General features: G+C 40.2%; 2 protein-coding genes across 8 annotated transcripts; both read right to left on the reverse strand.

Moving 5' to 3' along the window:
- Nucleotides 1-535: 535 nt before the first annotated feature.
- Nucleotides 536-7563, reverse strand: LOC110987024 (uncharacterized). Of its 6 annotated transcripts, none has more exons than XM_087139045.1 (7): nt 7410-7548; nt 5892-5954; nt 5137-5292; nt 3545-3610; nt 3111-3167; nt 2179-2481; nt 536-1711 (listed from the first exon to the last, which is right to left on the reverse strand). In XM_087139045.1, the coding sequence occupies exons 3-7, from the start codon at nt 5282-5284 to the stop codon at nt 1500-1502; spliced, it is 786 nt and encodes a 261-aa protein (XP_086995171.1). In that variant the 5' UTR covers nt 5285-5292; nt 5892-5954; nt 7410-7548; the 3' UTR covers nt 536-1499. The 6 variants fall into 6 exon arrangements, with proteins under 6 accessions (XP_086995171.1, XP_086995169.1, XP_086995172.1 ...); XM_087139043.1 differs by having other exon boundaries at nt 5137-5375; XM_087139046.1 differs by having other exon boundaries at nt 5892-5967; nt 7410-7542.
- A 134-nt stretch (nt 7564-7697) lies between these two features.
- On the reverse strand, nt 7698-15159 carry LOC110987028 (uncharacterized). 2 transcript variants are annotated; one of them, XM_087139054.1, is made up of 7 exons: nt 14964-15159; nt 12468-12574; nt 12275-12337; nt 11655-11726; nt 11009-11084; nt 10453-10622; nt 7698-10164 (listed from the first exon to the last, which is right to left on the reverse strand). In XM_087139054.1, the coding sequence occupies exons 1-7, from the start codon at nt 14981-14983 to the stop codon at nt 10040-10042; spliced, it is 633 nt and encodes a 210-aa protein (XP_086995180.1). In that variant the 5' UTR covers nt 14984-15159; the 3' UTR covers nt 7698-10039. The 2 variants fall into 2 exon arrangements, with proteins under 2 accessions (XP_086995180.1, XP_022105115.2); XM_022249423.2 differs by having other exon boundaries at nt 10453-10626; nt 11013-11084; nt 14964-15158.
- Nucleotides 15160-16080: the final 921 nt, after the last annotated feature.

Here is a 16080-nt window from a genome sequence, read left to right on the forward strand (position 1 = left end):
ACGATGACAAATGCCGGTTGTCAAGAAAGTAGAACGCATAGCACACATCCAAAACGAAAGCTTCACGTCACAAACAATATTGTCAAGATATCCTTTGCGGCGCGCTGATGTTTGTTTTAATAACAGATTTTGACCTTACCCGACGCATGGATTTATATACACAGTGTACTCATTGCTCGTCTGAGAGCTTGCGGAAAAAATTCTTCATCAAAAATCTTTGCAACAATGGAACGTTGTATGCAGCCCTTTTTTTTCTTTTTCTCTTTTTTGTTCGGGGCCAAACTCTGCATGGGCATGATCCCACAGTGCACTCCATACCCAGGCTTGGCGGTCTCGGTTCTGTCAGAAAAAATAAGCATTTTTGGTTTATTTTCTGTCATCATCAAATCACCGTGACCGTAAGATTACTTGAAATCATCTAGTTCTGTCTTCAAACACAGAGAGATACTTAAGCGAACTAAAAATCTGGAAAAATACGTCTGACCGGACAAAACATTGTGGAAATAGTTCTTTCAAGAATTAATCACCAAGCAAGTTTTACAAATTTAAAATTTTAATTTTTCAATTCAAAAAACGCTACCTGTGTAAAATAGGTTTTTAATCATTAATGGTTACAATTTCATATACTTATTGCGGAATACATGGACAGAGAAAATATGGGAATACACGATTTTAAGAAAATGTGCAGTTTGAAATTCAAAGGTTTACTGTTTAAAAGAAATCCAACAAACCTCAAAGTTGCCATTTTGATAGTGATTATCATCCATACTTTTAACGTGCAGATAATAAAAAGATATCTTTTATTCAAATGGAATGAAGCACCGATATTTACAGCAAAAACTTGGTCAGTAGATTTTATGCTTTATAGAAAAACGAATAAAATATAAATTTGGCTAGAGCCATAAGTTCACACAAAACTACGCGTACATTAACTACATTTTTGCGACACTAAATTGCGACGAGAACCAAACAACGGAACGATCCAGCAGATTAGACTGCATTAGATTGGATGCTACTTTTACCTTAAACTGAGTGTCTGCATGAAAAGTGGAAGTTTGAAAAGGAACGCTCGTCTTTCGACCGCTCCTCGATCCAAACTTTCATAGGATCTTTCGTCGGATCCTGCATGTCACAGAAGCCTTTTTGTTTTGGCTCTGTGCCAAGATCTACATCTTCCCCCGTCTTCATTTGTGAACGATGGTGTCATGCACTGCCGTACGAAAGAGCTGAATTTCTAAACATGAATAGATGATCAACAAATTTCTAATACTTCATATAAAGTTAAGCACGTCAAGAAAGACGCACAGGTGGTTGAGTTGGTTCCTACTTTACAAAAAAAAACAGTTTTAAAGAGATGAAAGAATCTCGTTTGTAATTTCACCCTCAATCGTTGTTTTTCTGTATTTTAATATTTTATCTTTACTGCAAGTGTTCTAAATTCTTCAGTCATTCGAGCTACACGTTTGGAATATTGAATGCATGTCGTGTTCGTAAGACATCTATTTTTTTCGTGAACTAGAAGTAAAAGTAAACTCGGAATTCTTCACCTCTGTCATGACGGGACAATTGACCCCGCTTACTTTCATGCGGCCAATTGTTACTCCTGCTGTTCCACGGCTGGCCCCTCTTGCATCACCGCCTCCCGGTCCTGCGCTCTTCTGAAGGCCAGATGCATTGGGCGGTTCTGTACGTGAGGGTCCCTGTTCTCTTGCTGTGGACAGATCATAACTAACCAATATTAGCCTACAGGCCGGCATAAATTGGCAATAATTGAGCATGTGATTGTGCATTGCATTGACAAGAGGAGGTATCAAATTCTTCAAGTTCAGTGTTACATGAAATGGTTAAAGATGGGAGTTAAAATCTTGGAAAGTTGTTTTCTATAGAACACTTTATTAATAAACACAGTGTTAAGCAATTCAACCTTGCTATTTCTGTTTAAAGATGTAAAACATTAGACGTCAAATTCTTTACCAACTGCCTCAAATGGCTAAACACTATGCACCAGAACTCTAAACATGTTCTGCATTGAAACAGGTTTTCTGTTTCGAAGAAATTTAATTTGTTCAAAGAAACTCTAAAGAAAATTTTGGCAAAAATACTTTTTGAGTTACTCTAATTAATGCATAGCATTAATGGCTAAATCAATTACATGTATACTGATCAAAACCTACGTACTCGAATCGGCCTCGTTTCCTTGGGCCATTTCCTGTGCTCCATCTGATTCGAACCGGAACTTGCTATGTTGAACCTTCCCAAGAAATGGGCAATTTTCTCCGTCAATTTCCAACTCCTTGACTAAATTTCCCACGGCGCTGTGGCTTGCTGAACCTTGGGAATTTGGTGAGGATTTGCTGGTATCGCTGGTGCTGGCTACTCGGCGAGAATCTGCCGAACCGCCACCCGCTGCTTGGGGAGCCCCAAGGGATGGTACTCCATCCGGCTGGTCAGTCTCGACTGATTGTGGCTGCTGGGCGCCTTCTGCTCAGAAATGGAAAAAAAAAATCACCCATGTTTTAGGAAACGTGAACAATATTCGAGGAGGGGTTTCAGTGGCGTATCCAGCGGGTAGGGGGAGGTTTGCCCCCAACGGATTTTTCATTAATCTAATATTAATAATAATACTTCATTTTATCAAATATTAACACCAAAACCCTCGGAAAACAACACCACGAAATAAAAGCAAGGATGTCGGGACCATAAGGCTTTTGATATTTTTTCTCCAACAAGCCCGAAGCAGCACCCAAGTTTGAACCCCCCCCCCGACACCAAAAGCTTGATATGCTTCCGACTGTTTCAACACTTGCCATTGTCATTGCAAAATAATGTCTGCAGAAAACAGCTTGGCAGGGTTCCACATTATACCTAGACCCCCACGTTCCTGGGGCCCCAGAACTTCTCTCTGGCAAGTTCTCTTTATGAGTTTCATGCAGCATTTCCTGCAGTCTGCATCGTTCGAATACTGGAACATCGATGCTCTTATCCTTCGACTCATATTGTACCAAACTGATCGTTTTTGATGAACAGTTTTCCCAGTAATAAAGAAGGCTTCCCACACACAACGACCACGTGCAAGTCAAGTTTGAAAAAATTCTGCGAATTCCAAATACCGTTTGGTTGGTCCATCGTTACAGCACTGTATCTGCTATCCGTAGTCTGTGTTTGACCTGGAAAATTGATGGAAAAAATTAAACACTTGCTGTAACAGTGATTAATTTCTTTGCACTGTCCATAATCAAACACTGTCCAAAATCAAACACTCTTCCTATTTACCATCAATGAAGAGTCCCCATTCTTTTTTCATTATACAATCTTTCCCTGACCGAAACAACTCACGTCAACAATTTTGATTTAAAGGGTATCTTTTGCAAAAAAAATATACCGTGGAAAACGGTATAGGCCCTACCCAATAATGAACGATGAGTATTGATAAGATCAGAAAATATGTAAAATAATGAGATATACAATTTATTCTCGAACAATAACTTCAGAATATAGAATTATAATTGTATAATTATTTATCCAATTCGAGATCAAAGCTCACCTCCAGTTGGAGTTTTTTTCTTGCATTTAGGGGGCCTAACTATGCCGTTGCCGAATAGAAATACCACTATAAAGAGAAGGAAAGTGCTTAATTATTTCAAATGATTTGCACATACTGATTGATCACAGTTTTTGGTGTTGGCGTTTTAAAGAGAATAACCAGGGAAATGTAAATTGTGGCATAAAAAGGAATGCAATACTACCGTAGTAAAGTTTGAAAATGTGGTTTCGAAATTAATTAATTCCCCAATAAATATTTCTCTCATTCCCTCCGTTATTAAGCAAGGGCCCCCATCGAGTGGACATTTCACGCACGTTAAATTTGAAGCGGCGGCGTTTTTGGTAAAAGCCCTGGGGTTGGTCGTGCACGTTGCGGTTTTGTAAGGCCGTGTCCGAAACGGGCTTCCAGAGCTACGGCTAGGTCTATTCTCTGTGCGTCTCCACGTACTTTCAATGGAGTGAAGACCTAGACCTAGCTCTAAACAACTGATTCGGATGCAGCCTTTAGCTGAAAATAAAGCGGACAGCTCACGCGTCACGGCAATCAGAGCGATCGCACACATGCGCCGAAAAAGAATAATCCTCGTTAGCATTGTACAGTGAGTACTTTTATAATGTAATACGTCGGTGTGTACTGTCTCAACAAACTTTGTCATGGAGACATCACATTGGATGGTTTTGGAAACACGGTTCAGTGACTTGATACTAAGAAAAGAGACAGAAGTGCCACCAACGCCAACTTCACGACCAGAGCGGATGCATACTGAAGTCTTCTAGTAATGCGGCATCTGACGCAGATGCTCCACGGTCAACGCGGCGTTAAACGGATCGTCTTCCCGTAAGTCAGTCTCCACTTCTGATAGATTGCAGCTCTGAAAATTATCAGTCTTCATGTTTGTGTGTCTGAGGGTTTGCTTCAACTGGTTCTTATCTCGGAGGAACAGTTTAACGTGCACCCAGATTACACCAAAGGTAGGAACCTTGGTTTTGTTTGAGCTTGCAACTTGCGGTACTGTCTGTACACAGTCAAGTATTGCGCAATGTACATCGATAGGCCTACACTGAGTAATAGCTGGCCATGCGTGTGTGGGACAATACTGGCGCGTGGTTGATAATACGGCCGTTTAACAATAGTGCGCCCCTAGAGTTTGCAACGCGTTGGCCAATCACAATGCGCGTAAATTTGTCGACAAATTTTGCACGTTACGATTGGCCAACGCATTGCAAACATTTGGTGGCGCACTATTGTGAATCACCCGTAATAATTGGGATCCTTTCCACGCAATGTCCTACACGTGCCATGGCTAAGTTGGAATGAATGACTCCCGCCTCGAGCGGGACCAAGAGAGGGCGCAATTTTTTAATAGCAACGGGGGCTCCTTTGGTGGTGACTCCACTTCGTCAAAGGTTCACGACAATATGAAATGCATACGTTGAGGTCGCGTCGTTACCAGCAAAATGAACACTTCCCATCCTACCAACATGGCCCTTCACTTAAACTGTGATTTAAATCTAGGTTCCTCCAAACAGCGTCTTACTTAATAAATAAGATAAACAAATTACATTTGCAGCCAAAATGAGGAAGGCACTCACAAAGTCCGACAAGGAAGATAAAGAATGTCACAATTGTTGCGACAATTCCAATCCAATGTTCCGGTTTTAGAGCCGCTCCACTTGCTGGCGTAGTTAATGTGTTTTGAACCGTGTTATTTAAGTCCAGTGAAGCAACCCCGTTGTTCATTTGGGCTCCTAAACCGTAGAAAGACGATGCTGCTTTTAATCACTTCCAGCCAGACGTTCAACACGTTCATGTTCTTGTATTCTGCATGATTCTGAAAATTATTGGGTGCGTAAGATTAATACGCTTTACATCGCCATTTTTATGCGGCATACCTGTACATGCACGAAGCTAATCCTTATGTAAAGGCTACGAATGAGGACACTTTCTTTACAATACTACAATTGGATCAAACCGTACCTCAAAGGTTTTCTGTACAAAGTATATGAGCCCATGAAATAACAGAAAACATGCTGTGAATAAAATTTAAAAAAAACTTTCGCGTTCTTTAAAATCAATCATCCAAATTAAAAACTGAAAGCGGAAAAACTTCCAATTTTGGCAACGTTTGATGTTGATGTAGTCAATGACAAAGCCCCTTTAGAAGATGACGCATCACTGTTTTGCTTTTCAGTGTAACCTCAACTCCAAAATCTTTACTTAACTTTATGCGAAAATACAATTTCAAAGATCGAATGCTGAGGTTAATTTTTATGAATCAATTTTGGTTTCAGAAAAAAAATCGAGGGGACTGGTTAAGTCATTCTCTTTATGCATAGAGCTAACCCACCTGCGATTTTTTCCCAAACGTTATCAGTTTCCTGTCTTGTGATGCGTGGTTCCGGTTCTCCACCTTACAAACAAATCTTATAGTGAAAATATTTCTTTCTCACTTGTTAGTTACAAGTTTAAAAAAGAGTTGTAAAACGAGAGAGAGGATTCGAACCTGGTACGGAGGATTTCAAATCGGGAGTGCCCCAACCATTTCACGCATTTTGGCTGCCAAGCAGCGGTGAATTGAAAAGCTTTATAAATTATGTAACCACTCCTTAAAGGATCAAGGAAATGAATTTTTCTCAGAATCACTTTTTGTGTATCTCTGTACTCTTCTTCCATGTATGAAGACTGTTTTACATCTTTTTTGAATTACGTCAACTGAACAGTGCACTCTTTCAAACATCAGAAATTGACCAAGCATTTCTGGACAAATGAGGGCGCTTTTGCTTTGATGAAAATCCAGGAAGACATGGTTCAAGTCACATGTTTTCATGTTCAAATTGTGAACCCCAAATTTGCTATCTGGGAACATTTCTGTGAAAAGTATTTTTGCTGGATTATTGCCATATACTTACACAGCAATAAATAGCCAAGGAAAAAGAAATCTGCGAAAGCAGTGGTTAAAAAAACTAGAAATTTTCTGTGCACAAATCAGTGCAACATTGAGATTCAGTCCTTGGATGACATCTCGTTCTGCTCATGAATATGCAAATATGCATTAGCATAAAGCATCAAAATATGGGTTAAAATGCAAAACAAAAATTTAAAATTAGGTTAATTGAAACCTAAAGATGCAATTTCAAAGGCTTTTCGTAAAATTTATAGAAATATTTCTATGTCCTGGTCCCTTTAAAGCCGTGGACAAAATATGAATAATGCATAACACAGAGGGCGCCGTCTTCAAAACTGTTGGATTGTTTGGGGAAAAAATACGCAGCCTGCCGCCGTGGTCTGTGTACGACAGGTCAAATTACACCACGTAGGCCAATCATGGGTACATCTACCAACCACATACTGTATACCAGTATCATTAGGCCTAGTGTTGCGAATCGTACACGCCCGGTCCCCTCTCTACAAGTTTTCAAGCAGGAAATCCATGCCCATCAATTGATTTTTTATTTTGGATTGAAAGAATTAGAGGGCCTGCGTGGAGGGCCCTCCCAGAGGACATGTTTGCTGTTTAGATTTCAAGACAAATGAATGCACAAAAGGCTTACTCGAGCCTATCAATAGAGGAAGAAAGATCGAAATTCTCTCCAACGTGACGTCATACACAGGGGGTCTGTACACGAACATATAAAATCTGGCTGTTATTCAGTGCACTTACTACACCAGATGACATTTTTATATCATAATGCAGACCTGATTGTCAAACAGTCAAGGAAGTGAAATGACTACTGATAGCTAGACCTCACTAATGTAGTACTTGAATAAATTCTTTTAGTCAGCGTAATGTGAAATCTGCCTCGTGGATGAGCACCTCCCGTGAACCCAAAGAACTATCTATGAATTATGATAAATGTGTACTCACAAAATTCCCAATTAGCTCCAGCTAGACAGAAGTCGATGTGGTGTTACGGGGCTCTGTCCTTTTCAGTAGTAATATGGAACACTGAGTGCTGCTACCGTCGATTGTGGTACACGTAGGCAGCACTAGCCGGAAATACAGTGGAATTTGGAAATCCCCGTTTCGGTGACGATTGCGTGCCGGTGATCACGAATTCAAGGACACAAAGGTCAGAGTCTTGTTCCCAGACGAACGATTCCCTGAATCATGTTTTTGGAGAAGCTGTGAGGGAAACTGCAACATTCGGGCATATTCCGGGCATATTCCATCGAGTTTTATTTAGTCTTGTTTTATTTTCAAATGTGTACCACAGAAACCGTCTTTTTCTTAGTTTTACATTTATGCTATTAGTTGTAGCTATTTTACGGATACTTGAAATCCTGCTTTTATAAAATGTCCAATGAAAAAGACTTTTCTGAGAAAAACAGAGATGGAAGAAAAAAGATATTATCGATTTCGTTCCTTTATTTTAAATTTCTTCTTCTTTCTTCTCAAAGCGTGAAAACGCTCAAGCCTCACACGCCAGAAAAAAATGAAAATATTCAAAAGTTTTTGGTGCCTTTTAACAGTTTGAACCCCCCCCCAAAAAAAATTGGTTCTGGATCCACCAACATTGTTTTCTAGACAGTTTAAGTCTGTGTTTTTCCCACTTGGTCTGACAAGACACTGTTCACATTATTTTGGACTGAGGGTAATCCGGTAATGCGCGAAACCTGCCGACTCTTTCTAAACGCGCATTGGGTCGACAGAATTCGTGCGTTGTGATTGGCAAACGCGTTGCAAACTCTCGGCGGCGCACGATTGTGAATCATATGATATGAGTCAGTGTTGCACTCAAGTCCACACTTCTGATATCGAGTCTGAATCCTTCAACCTAACTCCCTCTAAAGTGCATGTAAAATCTTTTTGAAATGAGTGGATTGAGGAATCAAGTTAGGGTTAATACATGAAATTGGTACAGGTAAAAATGGGTTGGCACGCGTTGGTACCCACAGTGGACAAATCATGATCAAGAAATGCAAACGAAATGATGAAGGCTTAGACATTCGATCCTGATAAAGGCGACTAAAAGGAAAATTTCAATAACATGATGGTCGTTAATTATGCAAAACAATACCATCGCAGCCATAGTCACAAGGAACAATTCTCAAAGATTCTGTGACCATTGCGTTAGAAGACAAAAAGATAAAAAGTTTAAATACAATAATTAAAATTGAGGTCAACAAGTTGCCAGAAATTAATATGTAGCTACCGCAAAGGACTAAGCTGTATTTTAACGATTACACTACTACTTTTTTTACACATGACCTCTGCCTGCTTGTAATGCTAATATACATGTAATTGTAATACATTTTATAAAGTATAAAATCGAATGAATGGATAAACATTATTAGCATTATTAACAGCATTATTAGCTTGGTGTGGCGAAACTTCAAACATTGTAAAAGTGAACATGTACTTTGTGCACTGTACTGCTCCCTCATCAGACCCCAAGTGGACTATTGCACAGTAGTATTTAATTCTTTTTCTCACTCCCAATCTGAGCGACTGGAAAGACTGCAACGGCGTTATTTAATGTTTATATATAGGGTCCTACACAATGATCGTCGTATTATATCTTACTCTGAACTATTTGACTTGTTTAATTTGCCAACTCTTGTCCAGAGAAGAACAGTCAATGATTGCTTATTCCTCTACAAACATATCCGTAACCATTACAATTTAACTACCGCTAACCCATTTTCCCTGCATGGTCCAGAATGCCGAACCAGATCTGCTCCCAAACACATCATGTATATGTTCCGCGGAGCCGGGTGGAGGTAACGAAGTAAGGCTTTGTTTCAAGGATTTCAACTACCTACACCCGACTCCACGAGATGTGCGATGTGTTTGGGGCGCTTACATTGAATTCGTTCCGTACAGAGATTACAGACGTTTTTCGCACTCACAGCTCAACTATGTACATGTAAATTGCAACAGGTCAATTCATGCTCCGGTATCGAAATCAACGACTGTATTCGTGTGTCAGCCATCTTGAATTGGTCGTAAGGTAAACTTTTAATTTTGAGAGCATGCAGTGACAAAATGAAAGTCCATAAATTTCGTGCCGATTTTTGTAAAAAACAATAAAAAAATTTGTGATAGTCGCATTAAAAGACTAAAAGTGAGATTTTGGAGCTCAAAATAATTTGGCAGCACCCCATTTAACAGAGTTCACTGAATATGATAGATTCAGGGAACAAGACTTTAAAAATGGACGCTCGTGGATAAGGTTCATTCCGTGAAACTGAACTGTGCTCAACATTTCTGATCTCACTTCACCAAATCGCGCTTGTGTTCGCTCTATCGCCAAGTATGAATCGCCTTTATGTTTACAATTGCAATTGAACTGTTTTTTTTTTTTACAGTTGGCCATGAAAGGCCAATAAGTTCACGTCAAAATTGCTACGAATATAAAGATCGGTGACAAAGTATAAAAACAACAGAACAGAGAAATTAGGAAACGAAAACTCCACACAGTTCAATCACCTAGCACCCTTTTACAGTAAATCGGTAGGACTGGAAATGCTCGTCGAACCTTTTCATGTCGTAAACTATTTCTCATAGTTGAAGTCACAATGTGAGGCACTCAGCATGAATGGCGAATTCTTGCCCGAAAGTTTCACTTCGTCTATTTCCAGTCTGTTGGCTCCAGTAAGTTTTCCAGGGTCCATCGCTCCTACATGTTGGGGGGGGAATAAAATATAACTTTTAGCTAAACAGAAAAACTAGAAAAGAGACATGTCACTGGTGGTTATAGGAACCAACCTTTGAAATAATTCCTTATGGCATTGAATTTAGAACAACTGCTGGGGCCATATATATCTTGAAGACCTAAAATCTTTGAAAAGGGATGTGTGCAATTTTAATTGAGACATTTACCCCTCAAGGGTTTAAACTTTTGCAGTAGATAATACAGTTAGTGAGGAATGTTTAAAGAGATTCCGATTTCCTGTATTTGACTTACGTTGTTCCTGCACTTGCCCTTGGTTTGTTACGTAATTCACCCTGCAAGCTTGAGCATCCATTACGACAGGATTACAATCTCCATCATTTACCAGTCGTTTCAGGTGCACGACTCTCTTTCCGTCAGCCACATGAGAGGCAGGATATGATGTGGTGTCCGGCTCATCTGTACTGTCTGACAGCAAAAGATCGCAATCAAATTGGACTGAGATGAACGCTTGTCGTAAATGAAACACATTCCTTCGGTTAATCCAGGCGTGTCATGTGTACCGCGTTCATGTAGCATGTTACCGAGAAAAGGCTGTGATTGACACCTTGCTCATTTATTAATAAGATGTTGAATGATCACGTTGCTTAGATGCAACTAAGGGTTGGACAAAATAGTGCCTGGAGATAATCTTCTGTGCTGATCAGCCATTTCATCGAGAACAGAAAACAACAAACTTAGCTACTAAGATTTGCTACAATCCTATACCGTCTCTCTCTCATCTGCAGCCTGCGTGTACTCGCTGTCCGAAGTTTCATAATTACATGATCTACCCTTTTTGTGTATGAACTTGCCTGGCGCATTTCGTCTCCTGTTCTTTCGTCTCCTGTTCCTCGTGCCACGATTTTCACGCCGTGTAGGACCGTCTGAAACATCAGAAAATCACCAATAATATTGTTTTTAAGAAGAGTGCTTGAAGCCAAAAGTAACCCTGCTCATTCGTAAGCTTGAGTAATTTCACGGTTATGCTCTTTCTTGCTGACTATGTGAAATAGAAGAAAGTGGTTTTAGGGGATTTAAAATAGAAAAAGATTATAAAAATCGGAGTTGTGTTATCATTCAGTGTGATTTTCTTTGCGTAATGTATACTTGTTTGTTTTTGTCTTGTTTTTTGTTTTTTGCTTTTTTTCCCCTGCTTTTTCCTCTCCATGATAACTACCACTCTGAAGAGGATCACTTCCAACAGAAAAATCATCAAGAAATCGTACTGATTCATCATGCCCGACTTTACTCTTTCAAGTCTAGAAGTGACGGGTTTGCCTTTGTAGGTTATTTCTTGTTCTCTCGTACTTGTACATCCCATGCAAGGCTGTTATAAACCGCCTATATAATACAAGCAATGCTGCACCGTGTAAGCATCAAAAGCACGCATGGGCAACATCTGCATGCTGATGCCCACCGATTGGCTTCCCCCCAACTTTTAAAAGTTCTTTTACCCTCTTGTTGCTCCGGACCGTCAATCACGTCAGGTGCTGCGGGTGCTCTTCTGAATCGCTGTACCAAATTTGCTTTAAAGAGGAAAAAACTTCAAGTCCATTGGACTGAACTAATATGACGGGCTATGGCTGTTGGACAGTGTTTAGACAATTAACTTGCAAACATATTGCCACAGATGTCTTAGATTAGGCCTATTTTGTAGTAGGCCCCATAGATTAGAAGCAGAATGGTGTTGACAGTAAATTTTGACCTTGCAGAATCACACTGCATCTGTGGACACGCAGTTTGAAATACCCGAAACAAGTTATTTATGTTAATCATGACTGCACGTAATGTTTATAGGGCAGTGTAGCTTAATTTGATGTCACTGAACAAACTCTGGTAACTTTGTGATCAATCTAATTAACTTTATCCCGCCAAATCAAGTATAACTGTTGTCGAACCAAACTTAACGAAACATACCTGAAGCAATAACAAAAGCAATAGTTATGAGTCTGATCACTTATACCTTACGTGCTTCTCTTGAGGAAACACTTCGAGAAATGTCAAAATGTCCGATTTTGATTTGATTTGAAACAGAATTTATTGTCATGGAGAAGGATCTGCATGATATTCTTACCGCAAACTTGGGAAATCGAAATAAGAACTTCCACGAAAGGGTTGTTCCCAGTCAAATAAGTCACTGAAGTAAACGAAAAAAAAACTAACGTTAAAGCGAGTGATGTGTACGAGAAGCATGATTGAAATGGGTGGATCCATTATCAAGAATTCGAGCATAACAAAATCAGACATAACAGATAAACTTTACATACATATCCTTGCGATGGATCTCAATATAGCTCCCCAATAGCCGTCTTCCCCAGCAGGCGGGGGTTGCGGCTGCGCGGGTACCAAATCGTTTTTCATGGTGCTCCTTCCGCTGGAGATGAAAGAAATATTTATTAACCGAATGAGCATGTTATTTACCATTCCAGCGTCTGAAATGTACTTGAAAGTCAGCAGTAAAAAGTGGAAAACGTCCTGCTATCAATGCATGAGTTCCGTAGAGGGACTATTGATTGACTAAAGTTTCTATAATCTTCGTGATGCCTTTTCACTCGGCCACCGTAGGTAAAATCTGCATCAGTCTGATGAAACCGGAAAGCGAATTGCAAATATGTTCGTGAAAGTAAGCAAACTATACAAATCCGTCTATGGAGCTACAGGTCGGGTCGCTGTATCTTTCAACACCCAAAATCCACACATGATGCAAAAAAACCACAAAGCACACGATCAGACGGAAACATTGAAGAAGAAAAGTGTAACCAAAAAAACATACGCCAGACAAATTTTTAAACAATTGTAGCCCACTTCAACAGCCGTTTTCTCTTCTGTAATAGGCCAAACAAATCGAATAAATCACAGTCATTTAAAGTCACTCCAAAGTGAGTCATATTGGTTATTCTCATTTAAAATCCTGATAGTTGTCATACTTTTTGGGGTGCGTTTTCCAGTCATAATCAAGAACTGGTTCGTCTGTAATTCGTCAGAGATTTTCTTCGGTAATTTTGATTGGCTCAGAGTTAACCGTGATTATGTAGCACTTCAGACCCTCAAAGCCATTAGACAAAGGGAAGCAACGTGACCAGGTCCTGGTTATGATCGCCAAAACACGCCCCCGATGCATTATTGCTAAATTGGAAAATCCAGCTGCTGAACGTTGACATCATAATTGGTGGACTTTGCCACCATTTGCATTTAATGGCACGTATCTCAAATCTTTAGACTAAAAACTAAATCTGATTTGCATCGGGAAAAAGGCAAGAACTAAATCTGCAACCAAGAGACAATACTGACCGAGTTGGACTAATGTGGGATTACAAAGTGCGCGCATTTTGTTGATTAAAACGACTCCGTGAGCCAGGTGGGCATAATTTATAACCCTGCATCCAATAATTTCGGTCAAATGTAGGCCCACAGGATGTTTCAAAGAGGTTCATAATATGACTGATGCATATACTGCTGGACAGTGAGCGGCTCGAACCAGAGTCACATGAATTCCATTCCCACACCTGATTTAGTCAAGCCGGAGAAGAAGAGACTATGTATTTGAACCGTGCACGTCATCTGCACTTGGCCCACGATCTTCGGCATCCATTCAAGTCCCTTGAACTGCAAGTCCTTGTCAAGCCAAGTCAAGCCAAGACAAGACACCCCCAACTTCAATGCATAGATCATCTTCAAGATAGGCCCTTTATTTATTTATTTTTTTGTTCATTCATAATTATTTTCTGTGAAATAGAATCCCTGGGTTTTTCTCGTTATTTTTAAATGTATGTATGCTCCCTAAAGTGAGGATATTTGTATTTTCGTACAATGTGTGAAAACTTTTCGCTATCTTAGCCGGAAACGAATTAATTCTCACTGGTTGGCTGACAATAAAAGGCGTAAACTAGCAAACAACTAAATTATGTAAGCAGGTGTCATGATTGTCAAATTATGCCCACGGCACGTCACAACTTGTGCCGCGTGTGTGCACTTCTGGTTATCGCGCATGTCTATAGGCTATAGTATTGATACTCAAGCTTTGTTGCCATTTTATGAAAGATATGAAGGCTTGCTATTGTAAAACTACTGAATACAGTCTGGTACCGCAGTCGTTGCCTACTACAATGGCGGATGCACGTTGGGACACACGAGTCGGGTAGAGGTCCCAACCCCTTGTGCTTTCAAGCATTCGCCGCCATTTTGTCCGGCCGGACAAAGTTAGCAGAAAATTCAGTCTTGTATGGCAACATCTGCCTCAAATTTAGTGCTCATCCTCCATTATTATTTCCATTTAGCAATAGATACACGTGTAGTGTTTTTATATTTGCATAAGGTTTTTTGTAAACATTATTAATTATTATGATATTTTTCGTACTTTCGGCCAGCCACAGTTTTTACCAATGCATGGCATGGTGAGCAGAAGCGGCGCTTTGGATGAATACGCCTAAACAAAAGAAGGCCCAATAGACTCGGCGGATAAATTGTACCATTCGCTCCCTTTGTCTTTTAAAGCAGGACAGTAATGGTATAGTTGGACTTTTATCGGGCATTCAAAGAAATAGAAACACACGTAAAGCCTGTGCGTTATACAGTGCACTTATTACACCAATTTACACCTTCCTATCGTTGGCATCACTTGGCAGACAGCAACATAGTCAAGAAAGTGAAACGGCTGTTCATGTTTTAGGCTTCAACTTCACTTAGGCCTCAGTGCTACTTATTCCTTACCGCCTGTGCAGTGAACCCAAATAACTATATGTAAATGATGAACATGCACTCACCAAATTTCCGATCCGATCATTGACTAAGCAGAGATGGAAATGGCGTTAGATGGGGCGCGTAAGTGCTGCTGTGGTGGTCGCACTCGCCGAGGATATGGTGGAAATCCCCAGCCTCATTTGTGCACTCCGGCTGTATTTGCATCATGTCATGAAGGCAAACCCTCTAACGGCAATGACCTCATGAATCATGATTGGTCTTTGTTGTTCAGTTCCAGGCTTCAAATGTTCGGAGGAAACGGAGGTCATAGTCCATAGTTTCCAGACAAACGATTCAGATTACATTAATTGAAACGGCAAGGGAAGCTGGCACGGTCGGTGTCGACCCAAAGTTTTTAAAGATTTTCTGAGCACATCCCATCGATTTTTCTTCACAGTCTGTGAATTTCATGTGTACCACGTATAGCAATTGCCTTATTTCTCCGTTTGATAGTTATGCTAAGTTGTAGTTGTGTTTTACCAAATCTTGCAGTGTACAATGTTTCATGAAAATGACTTTTCAAAGAACACTTTATTTTTACCCTGATAGTTACCCTGAACTTATTTCCGTTATAAGAGCAGGAAAACATCGGTCAGGTAGTACCGACAGCATCCTGTAGGGCTGCTCAAATACTTCTGAGGGGGAAATGATAGCCCCCCTCAAGCGTTTTCTATTTTGTTGGTGTCTATTTTTTTTCATAAAGGCGGATCCAGGAGGTCAACGCGGCCATGCCCTCCCCCAGAAAATGAAGCCAAATTTTTTTTAAAGGAAATGAGAGAAAAGCGGTTTTTTCTTTGTTTTAAATCTCTTTCTTTCCAAGAGGTGAAAATACCCCAGAAGAAAGCCTCGATATCTACAAAGGCCATATTACATGAAAAAGAAATTCCAAATTTCTGGCGCCCCAAAACGGGTTTGAACCCCGCCCCCCCAATGGTACTGGATCTACCCTCTTTTTTCCCAGACTTTTAAAACCGTAATTTCTGGGGTTTTGTTCATTGGTTCTGACAAGGTATTGTTCATGCTGTTTTTGGACTTAGGACTGCCATTATCCGGGTAAAGGTACTCCCGCTGAGTCGGTGCGCGATAATAGAAAATCGAAACGGGAATTCCCAGTGTCCAGGGATTTCCACTCCTTTTGTA

The sequence above is a fragment of the Acanthaster planci genome, linkage group LG07, assembly GCF_054643075.1.
Source record: "Acanthaster planci isolate LZ-2023a linkage group LG07, COTS_SCS, whole genome shotgun sequence".
NCBI lineage: Eukaryota > Metazoa > Echinodermata > Asteroidea > Valvatida > Acanthasteridae > Acanthaster > Acanthaster planci.